Source organism: Anolis sagrei, chromosome 3 (assembly GCF_037176765.1).
Source record: "Anolis sagrei isolate rAnoSag1 chromosome 3, rAnoSag1.mat, whole genome shotgun sequence".
Lineage (NCBI taxonomy): Eukaryota > Metazoa > Chordata > Lepidosauria > Squamata > Dactyloidae > Anolis > Anolis sagrei.
The window spans coordinates 53460516-53474276 of NC_090023.1; the positions used below are offsets into that span (position 1 = coordinate 53460516).

General features: G+C 43.4%; 1 protein-coding gene across 1 annotated transcript in view; it reads right to left on the reverse strand.

Annotated features, from left to right (window-relative positions):
• The window catches only part of ACP6 (acid phosphatase 6, lysophosphatidic), a 21913-nt gene extending 8580 nt beyond the window's left edge, over window positions 1-13333 (reverse strand). The window contains exons 1-5 of the mRNA XM_060770557.2: window positions 12947-13333; window positions 6030-6158; window positions 5810-5940; window positions 4425-4504; window positions 1268-1355 (exon numbers count right to left, since the gene is read on the reverse strand). Coding sequence (XP_060626540.2) covers window positions 1268-1355; window positions 4425-4504; window positions 5810-5940; window positions 6030-6158; window positions 12947-13141 — 623 coding nt within the window. The 5' untranslated portion in view covers window positions 13142-13333. The remainder of the gene's footprint in view (window positions 1-1267; window positions 1356-4424; window positions 4505-5809; window positions 5941-6029; window positions 6159-12946) is intronic.
• Window positions 13334-13761: the final 428 nt, after the last annotated feature.

Below are 13761 nucleotides of genomic sequence, written 5' to 3' on the forward strand. Positions count from 1 at the left end.
CCCTCCAAGGTCATTTACCCGGCCCTCACTCAGGGTCAACCTAAGTCTGAAACGACTTGAAAGCACACAACATCAACAACAATCCTACCTCATCAGCCAAAAGCAGGCTCACACTTCCTATTGAAATACTAATAAGTTTATATTTGTTAAAATTGTTTTTTATTATTATTGTATTATTTTAAAGTAATTTTTGGTTTAAAAATAAGATCTGTGCAGTGTGCATAGGAATTCATTCATGCTTTTTTCAAATTATAATCCGGCCCTCCAATAGTTTGAGGGACTGTGACCTGACCCTCTGTTTAAAAAGTTTGAGGACCCCTGGTCTAGATCCAGGGAAATCATGCTATCCCTTTATTCTTCCTTGGTCAGACCACACCTGGTGTCACACTGTGTCCAATTCTGGGCACTGGAATTTAAGGGAAAAGTTGACAAGCTGGAATATGTCCAGAGGAGGGCAACTAAAATGATCAAGGGTCTGGAGAACAAGCCTTATGAGGAGTGGCTTAAAGAGCTGGGCATATTTAGCCCGCTGAAGAGAAGACTGAGAGGAGACATGATAGCCATGTATAAATATGTGAGGGAATGTCATAGGAAGGAGGGAGCAGGCTTGTTTTCTGCTGTCCTGGAGACTAGGACGCGGAACAATGGCTTCAAACTACAGGACAGGAGATTCCACCTGAACATTAGGAAGAACTGTCTAACTATGAGTACTGTTCAATACTCAGAAACTCTCTGCTCCAGGGTGTGGTGGAGGCTCCTTTTTTTGGAGCTTTTAAACAGGCTGGATGGCTATCTGTTAGGGTGCTTTCAATGCAGTTTTCCTGCTTTTTGGCAGGGGGTTGGACTGGAAGGCCCATGAGGTCTCTTCTAATTCTATGATTCTATATTGCAGAACAAATCATTAAATTGCCATTGTAACAAGATACCCATGGCTATATAGCAGAATATCTCTGTGCCTATATTAAAACTAAAACCACTATAAATCTAATTCTTATAGAAGTATAATAGTTCAAAGGTACTGTTTTAAAAATAGGCTCTTGGCCTCATGGCTCCTTCATTCAATATAAGATTTCTAAATTAGGTGGATACTAATGTGATAGTTCCCCAAATTTCTATGACTTTCAAGCGTTATCTTTTCCATACCACAGAAATATAACTGGATTAGGAATTTTGGAGGATACCCTGTTTGGAAAGCTTTTGTGAATTCAGTTTGAACATACTTCTGCGCCTTCTGTGAGCATAATGGCACCGCACAATGGTATCTTACCGGTTCATATGTCTCAACCTCTTGCAGTTCATTGGGTTGGGATAAAGTATTTCTGTTTCTGCTTCGTCTGTAACTATGGTAATAGGTCCTGGTTGACAGACAAAAACATTTCATTCTAATAAACTCAGAATTAATGTTCTAAACCTTCAGATGTTAGAAATAGGTCTAACACATCTTGCGCTTCACTCCAATTTAAAATCATTTATACTCTTATAGCCACATACTGGATTTTAGTGTTAGGCCAACCTCCTCCCCATCTCTACCATCATTTCTGCAAGGCTCATTAGAGAACTTCATCTCCACTTGAAAGCATACAAGTCTCTACTTCAATTACATTTCTACTCCCAGCCAACATTAAATCATGGCTATAAACTAATAAGGGAATGGCCCCACTGTGCTCAATTCCAAGTTAAGTATACCACTTATTAACACATGCCTTCAAACACTTGCTGGTGATATATTCAGCTCATACCAATAATGACTTATATGATTCTTTCCCCTGTAAATTAATTTACACCACAGCATACTATTATCCTAATCAAAACCATTAGCAACTACTACCACCACCATTGTAAATACATGACTTTATGGAACAAGAGTTAAACCCAGAGGATTCTGCCTTTCCCGGTAGTTTCCCAATAATTATGTTTTATAAGCTTTGAGGCACAGAAGCACTAACTTCTGTAAGGAACTGTGGTTCTGCAGAAACTCCTTAGGAGCATTAATGCATTTACATTTAACAAGCATCTTAATCTCAACAATGAACCTTTACACCAGTTTCACTTGATGTTTAGTTCTTCCTTTTCTTTGCTATAGTCTCACGTCGTGAATATGATGTTTACTTCCCTTTTAGGTCTTTTCAAACATCAACCAGTTGCCTATGATGCTATTAGAGGTGGATCACAGATCATACAGTTTTGAGAGGAGACTGATGGTTGGAACAGTTTGACCAGTCAAAACAAAAAAAAATGCTAGATACCTGCTTCCACTACCCATAATTCCTGAAGCAACAGCAAGGCATTAATGTCAGAAATATTAAAAATTAACTAGGTATTTTAAATTTCAAAAATGTGAGTCAAATACTGAAAGGGTTAAATGGATGCAATGACTCAGTAAAAGCTGCAGTTCTATATAAGCAGATGTGCTTGTAGCTTAGCAGGCCTGTGTTAGTTTGCCTCAGTGGGAAAAAGGTCTCAGTCTGTGAGAAGGTCTCACAGTGTGAGATAGGCCTTAGTCTGTTAGAGAAGGCCTCACAGTGTGAGGTAAACTTTTGTCTGTGAGAAACTTCGGTGAGAGAAATCCCAGGTTGAAGGCCCTGTGTGTAAAGCTGCTGTATGTTAAGTTACTGCCTGAAGCTCCTGAGTAAGTTCAGTGTGAGAGGGGGATCTCTGAGAGTGAAGCTGTTTATCTACATGAGAAATAAGCCCAGTGTGGAAGCAAAGAAGGCAGTATAAAGAACTTTATTTGTGTTATGGAAACCTAGTTCTTGTAAATAGTGCAACCATATTATTTTACAATAAAGAAAAGCCTTCTAAGGAAGATGTAACATTGGTCTGTGTGTTTTTGTTCTTTTTATCACTTTGGCTACTGGTGCTGGGTCACGCTGCTGCTAATAAGTCACTCTGCTCTACATTTATGGAGAGGGTCATTTGCTAATAAGCCCACTTACATAACAATTAACCTTCCAACAAAAGTGGTCCTTCAGGTGTTTTTTTCACTATAAATCCCATCAGCCCTGGCTCATGAAGTAGTAGTCTAATGACAACATTCCTGATGTTTGCCTTGGTGCAATATTGGGCACAAAAAAAAAAACAGCCAAGGTTCCTTTGAAGTCAATTATGTTGACTGTGTATGTCAGCCTTCTTTAATCAGATTCTTCAGACTTTTAATTCTCATTATCCCACACCATTGGTTATGTTTAGCTCAGACTATGGGAGGTATAAGTCCAAAACAAACCAGAGGGTACCAAGTTTCAGAATGTTGCTGTAAATTATCATCCTCAGCTGCCATGCTATTAACTCCTGAGCCATATGAAGGTGCCATCTGTTGGTGGATGTTTGTTTGCTTACCTGAAAGTTCAGTGCTACAATCTTTTTCTCATTGCTCATTTTTTAAATCATATTTAAATCAAAACAAGACAGAATCTCCAGTGCCTTCAAGTCCCATCTCAGCAAAGTAGTCCAGAAGAATATCATGAAGAACCAGCAGGGACACACTCCCCTTGTCCAGTTCTAGTCACAGGTCACCCACTAAGACGACCAAGGAGTTGACAACAACAAACTGGCCCTATGCATCCCACTCCCCACATATTTTTGCCATCTCTGCTAACAATTTGGTGACAGTCACATCTCAAATATTTTCTCTAAAACAGTGGTTCTCAACCTGTGTGTCCCCGGGTGTTTTGGCCTACAACTCCCAGAAATTCCAGCCACTTTACTAGCTGTTAGGATTTCTGGGAGTTGAAGGCCAAAATATCTGGGGATCCACAGGTTGAGAACCACTACTCTAAAACAAGGTGTGCAAAGAACTTGCAACTCATTTTAAAGTAGATTTGCACTTTTTAAAACTACCATTGCTACTAAGAGAATGTGGCCCCTGGCAGGCTGGGTTCTTACCCTGGTCCTCAGACCTCCACAATTTCCCTATCCTGACATAATAACCTTAGAGAATGCTTTAACACAAACAGGGCTGACTAAACTGAAACCGGCATGCTTTGGTTATATCATGAGAAGGCATGACTCACCAAAAAAAGACAATAATGCTTGATAAGGTAGAGAGTAATAGGAGTTGAGGAAGATTGCATCCCAGATGGATAGACTCAACCAAAGAAGCCGTGGCCCTGAGTCTTCAAGACTTGAGCAGGTTGCCATGGATGTCTCTCATTTATAGGGTCACCATATGTTGAAGTGAACTTGACAGCAACTAACAAAAAGGACTGAATAGAAGGAAGTCTACTTCAACAGAAGTGGAAAATGTGCAGCCCTCGAGACATTGTGGCACAGTAATTGCAGCAGCCCTAGTCATCACCAGCCATGGCGAGGAATGCTGAGAGCTGCGATTCAACATTTCAAGGTTTGCACTCATCTTGAAAATAACATGTGAGGTCACAGAAACCAGAACCAAGAAAAGAGCAGCGAAGTACTCTCCTGTCACTAACCTTCTTTCTGTTGTTGGAACAGCCCAGCCAGCAAACATCGCGTGGATTCCAGATTCCGAACAATATTACTGGATCGGACACTGAAAGACAGAAGGTAGCCAATTAAATGGAGCAGACAAATGGCCACAACTCAGCGTGCAACCTGACAAAGAGGTCTTCACTGTTACAGACTATCAGCAGCTCGGCATCACCCGTCCACACCAAGCTCTGTGAAAGGACAAACATGGTGGTCACTCCTTTGTGCTGGATGCAGATTCTTAGTGCTGCCTTAGTTGTAGTTTCCTGTGTCAGCCAGGGGTTGGACTGACCCTTGAGGTCCACTCCAACTCTATAATTCTATAAACATAATGTATGAGATGGACACACTAGTCTGGATCTTCTCCATATTGAACCATCTGAAGGTACTTGTCCAAAGTCTTAATCTGCGTCACTACAAGAGACAGGACTTTTTCAGTGGTTGCACCTCATTTGTGAAATGCTGCCCAGAGAAACTGGTCTTGTTCTTCACTATGTGCCAAACAAACTTTTATTTTTTGCTTTTCCTGGGCATTTTAAGAAATGTCAATAATTCTACATCATTTAGCTGCTAGTTTTATTTTGGTTGCATATATTACACTGTTCTTAACTCTGCTAATTTTATTATGCACTGTTTCTATCAATTGCTTTATTGTTTCTATTTTGTATTAGCCGTCCCCTGCTACGTGTTGCTGTGGCCCAGTTTGGTGATCTGGAAAAGTAATGCGAAAGTGTTGGTTTCCAATATATGTATTTTCTTCATGCTTGTGGGTGAACAGTATTAACTACAACTCCCAAATGTCAAGGTCTATTTTCCCCAAACTCCCATCTGTGTTCATATTTGGGCATATGGAATATTCGTGCCAAGTTTGGTCCAGATCCGTCATTGTTTGAGTCCACAGTGCTCTCTGGATGTAGGTCAACTACAACTCCCAAACTCAAAGTCAATGCCCACCAAACCCTTCTAGTGTTTTCTGTTGGTCATGGGAGTCCTGTGTGCCACGTTTAGTTCAATTCCATTGTTGGTGGAGTTCAGAATGCTCTTTGATTGTAGATGCTATAAATCCCAGCAACTACAACTCCCAAATGACAAAATCATTTTAAAATTATGGTTTAGTGAGTGTCTTGTGGCCAAATTTGGTGGCAATTTGTCCAGTGGTTTTTGAGTTATGTTAATCCCACAAACGAACATTAAATTTTTATTTATATAGATTTGCACAACACCTAGAGATATCAGGTTATGGAAGGGGAAAAATGAAAACAGACAGGACGTATATCAGGGCTGTTGTGGTGGAGAGCAAGAGCAAACAGACACCGGAAGAAAAACACAAAGCTGTTAGAAAGGAAACTGATACCATTAAGAAACTCACAAGACCTCAGACGGTTTAAATGCTGGCGAGAGGAAGTTGGTCTCCTTGATGTATCGTTTCCTTAGCCGTTCTCCCAATGCAAAGACCTGCTGCATGCCTACTTTTGTCAGCTGACCTGCAAACACACCGCCCTGGGAAAAGGGGGAGAAAGCGCTCTTTAAGATTCTTGAAAGAGAAAAAGCAAGAACCAATGTTTGTACAGCAAGCACATTTACCTCACCTTCATTGTAATTTTTCGGTAGTTTTCTTCGTAAGGCGAAAAGGGCTTTGGTCCACCAGTAAGATCTGTTACTGTGTAGTCAAGCTCTGTCTGAGCGGGAATCTCCAGGAGAGAAGGGCTCCATTCCACCTGTTCCAGCAACAAGATCAGAAATATTCATTAGAGACCAAAAAAGATGTAAACAACTAGGATGGAGATCTATTGTTTGCATGGAAGCCTTCCACATACTGCTAGATTACAATACTTCACTGTCTCAAACAACATTGTGAATAGGGCTGATCAAAGTTACAGTTCAATAATACATGAAAGGTCACAAGACCCTAAAACCTGAATCAGAAAAAGGACCTTATGGAGAATTCCTTTTGTTGCAATGAGCTTAAGAAAACATTACTACTGAGAGCGAGCTAAGGAAAGATATCCTCTGTGACAAGCACATTCTTCTGAAGGACATTGGAAAGCACACACTAATATAGGATTGTAGTATTTCTACCTCTTTGTAAAGTACAGAACCCCCATGTTGATACTTGATCATGAATCTGCCATTAATAGCCCAAGGCTGTTCTGGAGTTGCAGGTGCAGAAACCAAGTTATATTGCTACATTTCCTGTCCTCAGTAACACGAAGACAGCTCTCATCCCCTTCAGAAACACACCTGCATACCTCCTGGTTCAGTCTGTTCAAGTCCATAACACTGGCCTTCTCCCACTCATTGCAAATGACTTCCCCAACCCAGTGTCATTTAGGGCTCAAGACAGGAACATCCTGGGGTGCACCTACAGTTTGGCACCACTTTAATTGTAGTTTGGTGAGGCATCAGCACTCTCGCATAGAAAGCTAAAAACCTAGTACAGCTACAGTTCCCATGATTCCATTGCATTGAGTCATGGCACTTAAAGCGGTGTCAAACTACATTAATTCTACAGTCTATGTGCACCCCCAATGAATACTGTACAGCCATCAAATACAACCCATTTGCCAACTTGGTTATCCAAGTTAGAATAGCAATAATTTATGTAAGTCAACACTTAGTATTCAGCACTTAATGAGTTTATGCCTGTTAGGGCCAGCATAAATTTCGGTCAGGGACACTAGATTACAATTTGCACACCATAGAAGCATAAATTACAATGCTTTGGCACTTTATAATTACAGTGCCCCAGTAAAGTATCTGTCTTGTAAAAGTACAGGCCAACACTTCCACACCTGGCAATGTGATCTGATGCTTACTCTTACCCCGAGCAAATATTATATTACTGAACATGTGGGTGCATCCACACAGAGACAGAATTAATATAGAGTTTGGCTTTTTGGTATTTTGTGAGGCACAGAGTTTGGTTATATGGTATAATTGGATGCAAAGTTAAAATGGTATTATTAGAGATAAATGCCTATAGGATTTTGGCCTGCATAAATAGGAGTATAGTGTCTAGATACAGGGAAGTCATGCTACCGCTCTATTCTGCCTTGGTCAGACCACACCTGGAATACGGTGTCCAATTCTGGGCAGATATTGACAAGCTGGATTGTATCCAGAGGAGGGTGACTAAAATGATCAGGGCTCTGGAGAACAAGCCCTATGAGGAGCGGCTTAAAGAGCTGGGCATGTGTAGCCTGAAGAGAAGGCTGAGAGGAGACATGATAGCAATGCATAAATATATGAAAGGAAGTCATAGGGAGGAGGGAGCAGGCTTGTTTTCTACTGTCCTGGGGACTAGGACGGGGAACAATGTCTTCAAACTACAGAAAAGAAGATTCCCCCCACACACTAGTAAGAACTTCCTAACTGTGAAAGATGTTCAGAAGTGGAACATTCTGCCCAGGACCGTGATGGAGGCTCTTTCTTTGGAGGATTTTAAACAGAGGCTGGATGGCCATCTGTCGAGGATGCTTTGAATGCAATTTTCTTGCTTCTTGGCAGAATGGGGTTGGACTGGATGGCCCACGAGATCTCTTTCAACTCTATGATTCTATTAATACCCCCCTCCCCGCATGGGTTCCTTGAAATTAAAAGTAGAGCATTCATAAATTGGGAATGCTCAATTAGTTAACCTATTGAGTTAATATCAAAATGAAAGTGTAAGTGAATAATTATTTAGTGTAAATTCACACCTACTAATAACGCACATGGTTGCAAGTGAACCTCAAAGGAAGCCAGCCAGTAGCTTCCAATGTTCACTGTTTGGTGATGCATCAAACATCCCAAAATATCCTTTTGGAAAAAGGTATAATCTATGAGACTTTATTTCTGTCCTGCCCTATCTCCCTAGTAGGGACTCAGGGCAACTTACAACATATAGAGAGACAAACATTCAATGCTGTATAAAAATGCAAAATAACATAAACCAAAAGATAAAACCAAATGTACATTTACACAAGCAATAAAGACAGACAACTGAACGCAGAACACCAAATTCACATTATAACAATTTCATATTTAACAGATTTTCAAAATTCAGAGTTTAAAAGATTAAAAGTATTTAAAAGCCAAATCCACCTATCAAAGCTCCAAGCTTGAAAGATGTGTGCTGGACCTCAGTTTCTCAAATCCTGCCATCCAAAACAGGAGTTTCATAACTTCTATGCTAGTTTGTCGATGTACTGAGTGTTGAGGATCAATACAGGAAACAAGACTGTCACTGTAGATTGCAGCAATTAAACAAACTGCAATAATATCACAATGATGACACGGAGTGTCTACCCTCCGCTGTGCAACGGCTTACATTTTCTTCCACCACAGATGTTTGCTTCTGCATTGCCAAACATTTATGCTTGGCAACATAAGAGGAGAAATATTAAACCTGCTGGAGCAAGGTGTGGCATTATAACACTTTGAACTATGTACCGAGAGCTTACCCGAACAAGAACAGAACAACCCTCTGGATCCTTTGTTCCAGTGCACATAATGCAGTTTTGGCGAGGCTTGTGGCAGAAGACAAGTATGTACAGAGTTCAATTCTGAATGTGTCTACTCCAAGTAAGTCTCACCCATTTCCAACTAAGTTGGTTTAATACAGCTTCAGTTACCTCTGCTGCTCTTCAAATGAGTTCCGTTTTCTTTTGCTGTACCAAATGGTTCAAGTTCATCTGGAAAACTATAACCCTAATATGAAGCTGTATTAACCATGATTAGCCTGAAGAATTCCAAAAACTGTTCCTTTTATGAACCTTTAAATCATTTCCATGGTGGCCCTATCATGGGGTTTTCCTGGTAAGATTTGTTCAGAGAGCGGTTGATTTTGCCTTTCTTTGAGGCTGAGAAATGGTAACTTGTTCAAGTTTCCGCAGCCAAGCAGGGATTTGAACCATGTTTTTCAGAGCTGTAATCCAACCATTAAACCATACCTGTTTTTATTTATCTAGATGCCTGCTGAAAACATTGGGGGGGGGGGGGGGGGAGAGCTAAAGAGGCATGTAACCAAGCATCTTGAGAACCATAAACCAAGCAGTGAAGCATTTTCCACAGAAATATATGCTGAAATACATTGATTTGTCTGAAGCAAAACATTACCAGCTTGATGGCAAATAATAAAAACAATGCTGCCCAAAGTTGTCTTTCTTCCTCTAACATCACAGATTTCACTGGGTTGCTGTGAGTTTTCTGAGCAGTATGACCATGTTCCAGAAGCATTCTCTCCTGACATTTCACCCACATCTATGGCAGGCATCCTCAGAAGTTGTGAGATCTGTTGGAAACTAGGCAAGTGGGGTTTATACATCTGTGGAATGTCCAGGGTGGGAGAATGAACTCTTGTTAGTTTGAGGCAAGTGTGAATGTTGCAATTGGCCATCTTGATTAGCATTGAATGGTCTTGTAGCTTCAGTCTGGCTGATTGCTGCCTGGAGGAATCCTTTGTTGAGAGTTGTTAGCTGGCCCTGATTGACTCTTGTCTAGAATTGCCCTGTTTTTTTAGTGTTGCTCTTTATTTACTGTTGATTTTAGAGTTTTTTAGTGAATTCCTCCCCCTCCCCCCCAGCATCATTATCCTCTCCAAGTTTTCCTGTCTTCTCATTATGTGGCCAAAGTACTTCATTTTTGCCTCTAATATCCTTCTCTCTAGCGAGCAGTCAGGCATTATTTCCTGGAGGATGGACTGGTATGATCTTCTTGAGGTCCAAGGCACTCCCAGAATTTTCCTCCAGCAATGCAGTTCAAAAGCATCTATCTTTCTTTGCTCAGCCTTCCTTATGGTCCAGCTCTCACATCAATAGGTTGCTACGGGAAATACCATTGCTTTGACTATGCAGATCTTCGTTGCCAGTTTGATGTCTCTACTCTTCACTATTTTATCGAGATTGCTCATTGCTCTCCTTCCAAGAAGTAAAAATCTTCTGGTTTCCTGGCTGCAGTCTGCATCTGCAGTAATTTTTGCACATAGAAATACAAAATGTGTCACTGCCTCCCTCTATTTGTCGGTCTGGTTGCCATAATCTTGGGTTTTTTTTATGTTTAACTGCCACCCAGCTTTTGCACTTTCTTTTTTTACCTTGGTTAGAAGGCTCCTCAGCTCCTCCTTGTTTTCAGCCACCAAAGTGGTATCACCTGCATATCTAAGGTTGTTAATGTTTCGTCCAGCAATTTTGACTCCAGCCTTGTATTCATCAAGCCCCGCACATCACATGATTTGTTCTGCATTCAAGTTGAATAGGTTGGGTGTGAGTATACTCCCTTCCCAGTCTTGAACTAGTCTGTTGTTCCATGGTCAGTTCTTACTGTTGCTACTTGGTCACGATACAGATTCCTCACGAGACAGACAAGGTGGCTTGGTATCCCCATACCACCCAAGTGCTTGCCAAAATTTATGATCCACACAGCCAAAGCCTTTAGAATAGTTAATTAAACAAAAATGTTTTTCTGAAACTACCTACCTTCCTCCAATATCCAGCAGATATTGGCAATGTAGCCACAATAATAATAATAATAATAATAATAAGAAGAAGAAGAAGAAGAAGAAGAAGCATAAGCAGAAGAAGCAGCAATAATAATAATAATAATAATAATAATATGGAGCCCCCAGTGACACAGTGAGTTAAACCACTGAGCTGCTAAACTTGTTAACCGAAAGGTTGCAGGTTCGAATCCAGGGAGCGGTGTGAGCTCCCGCTGTTAGCCCCAGCTTCTGCCAACCAAGAAGAAGAAGAAGAAGAAGAGGAAGCAGCAGCAGCAGCAGAAAAAGAAGCAGAAGCAGCAATAATAATAATAATATGGAGCCCCCGGTGACACAGTGGGTTAAACCGCTGAGCTGCTAAACTTGTTAGCCGAAAGGTTGCAGGTTCGAATCCGGGGAGTTCCCGCTGTTAGCCCCAACTTCTGCCAACCTAGCAGTTCAAAAACATGCAAATGTGAGTAGATCGATAGGTACCACTGGCGGGAAGGTAACGGCGCTCCATGCAGTCATGCTGGCCACATGACCTTGAAGAAGTCTACGGTCAATGGCTTAGAAATGAAGATGAGCACCAACCCCCTGAGTCAGACACGACTGGACTTAATGTCAGGGGAAAACCTTTACCTTTACCTTAATAATAATAATACGTAATAATAATAATAACAACAACAACCTTTATTTATAACCCACCCTATCTCCACGAAGGAACTCATAGTGGTTTCCAAAGAAAAAGTGGCAAACATTTAATGACATAATGAAAACAAACCAAACAAAACCTAATGAAAACAAACAAACCAAATAAACAGCATCAATATAAACTTATGATAACCCTGAGCGGCTCAGGGGGGAAAGGAAAGGGCCTGAGGCTGTTAGGAATGGTGGGAGTTGGGAGTCCAAACCACCTGGGGGGAAGGCCCAAGTTGGCCCATGTCTGTATAATACAGGGGGGGGGGGGGAAAGGGCCTGAGGCTGTTAGGAATGGTGGGAGTTGGAGTCCAAACCACCTGGAGGGAAGGCCCAAGTTGGCCCATGTCTGTATAATACAGGGGGGGGGGGGGAAGGAAAGGGCCTGAGGCTGTTAGGAATGGTGGGAGTTGGAGTCCAAACCACCTGGAGGGAAGGCCCAAGTTGGCCCATGTCTGTATAATACAGGGGGGGGGGGAAGGAAAGGGCCTGAGGCTGTTAGGAATGGTGGGAGTTGGAGTCCAAACCACCTGGAGGGAAGGCCCAAGTTGGCCCATGTCTGTATAATACAGGGGGGGGGGGGGGAGGAAAGGGCCTGAGGCTGTTAGGAATGGTGGGAGTTGGAGTCCAAACCACCAGGAGGGAAGGCCCAAGTTGGCCCATGTCTGTATAATACAGGGGGAGAACGAAAGGACCTGAGGCTGTTAGGAATGGTGGGAGTTGGAGTCCAAACCACCTGGAGGGAAGGCCCAAGTTGGCCCATGTCTGTATAATACAGGGGGGGGGGGGAGGAAAGGGCCTGAGGCTGTTAGGAATGGTGGGAGTTGGAGTCCAAACCACCAGGAGGGAAGGCCCAAGTTGGCCCATGTCTGTATAATACAGGGGGAGAACGAAAGGACCTGAGGCTGTTAGGAATGGTGGGAGTTGGAGTCCAAACCACCTGGAGGGAAGGCCCAAGTTGGCCCATGTCTGTATAATACAGGGGGGGGGGGAGGAAAGGGCCTGAGGCTGTTAGGAATGGTGGGAGTTGGAGTCCAAACCACCAGGAGGGAAGGCCCAAGTTGGCCCATGTCTGTATAATACAGGGGGAGAACGAAAGGACCTGAGGCTGTTAGGAATGGTGGGAGTTGGAGTCCAAACCACCTGGGGGGAAGGCCCAAGTTGGCCCATGCCTGCTATCCAGTGTGCCCGTTCCTTCCACATGCAGCAGGATGGAGCCCTGGCCATTCAGTCACTGTGGAACAGCCTCCAGCCTTGAAGACTCCAACTCCCAGAAGCCCCCGCCACGGTGGTCAGCCGCCGGGCATGCTGGGAGTTGAAGTCCCGCCGCCCTCCCCGCGGCTTGCTCACCTGCCGGGCCCCCGGGATAGGCCTGAGCGGGGTGCGGGCTCCGTGGCGGAAGAGGACGAGCACCAGCTTGAGCTCGGGCCGCTCGCTTGTCCCACCTGAAGGGCTGCCGCGGGCCTCGGCCATGGCCCTTCCCCTGGAGCCGTGCATGCAGTACGCCAAGGTGCCCAGGATGCCCACTCGCGCCCACAGACTCATGCTCAGCCGCGCCTCTCCCGCTCTCTTCGCCGGGAAGCCGGAACAGACTGAAGGCTTCGAGGAGGGAGGGCCTTAAAGGAGCCAACCCGCATGGCTTCCCCCGCTTTTCTGTCATTAGGTGAACCTGGGTCCGGCTCAACCGGGCGCTATCCCGGGCCTCTCAGGGAGGCACAGGTGCAGCATGGGAAATGGAGTTTCTCTGACCCCGCGGCCATAGGCGTCTCTTTCACGCGAGGGCGCCGCAGAGACTACAACTCCCAGAAAACCTCGGGGCTCTGAACAGCGTGACGTATGGCCGTGGGGAGACTGGCTTGATTACAATGGGTCTCCTGTATCCGTTGAGGTTAGAGCAGCGGTTCTCAACCTTCCTAATGCCGCCTACTGTTGGGAATCATCATGTAAATATCTGATATGCAGGATGTATTTCCATTCGCTGGCACAAATACCTGATATGCCCAAATTTGAATATTGGTAGGGTTGGGGGAGGATTGATTTTGTCATTTGGGAGTTGTAGTTGCTGGGATTTATAGTTCACCTACAATCAAAGAGCATTCTGAACTCAACCAAACTTGATACACAGAACTCCCATGACCAACACAAAATACTGGAAGGGTTTGGTG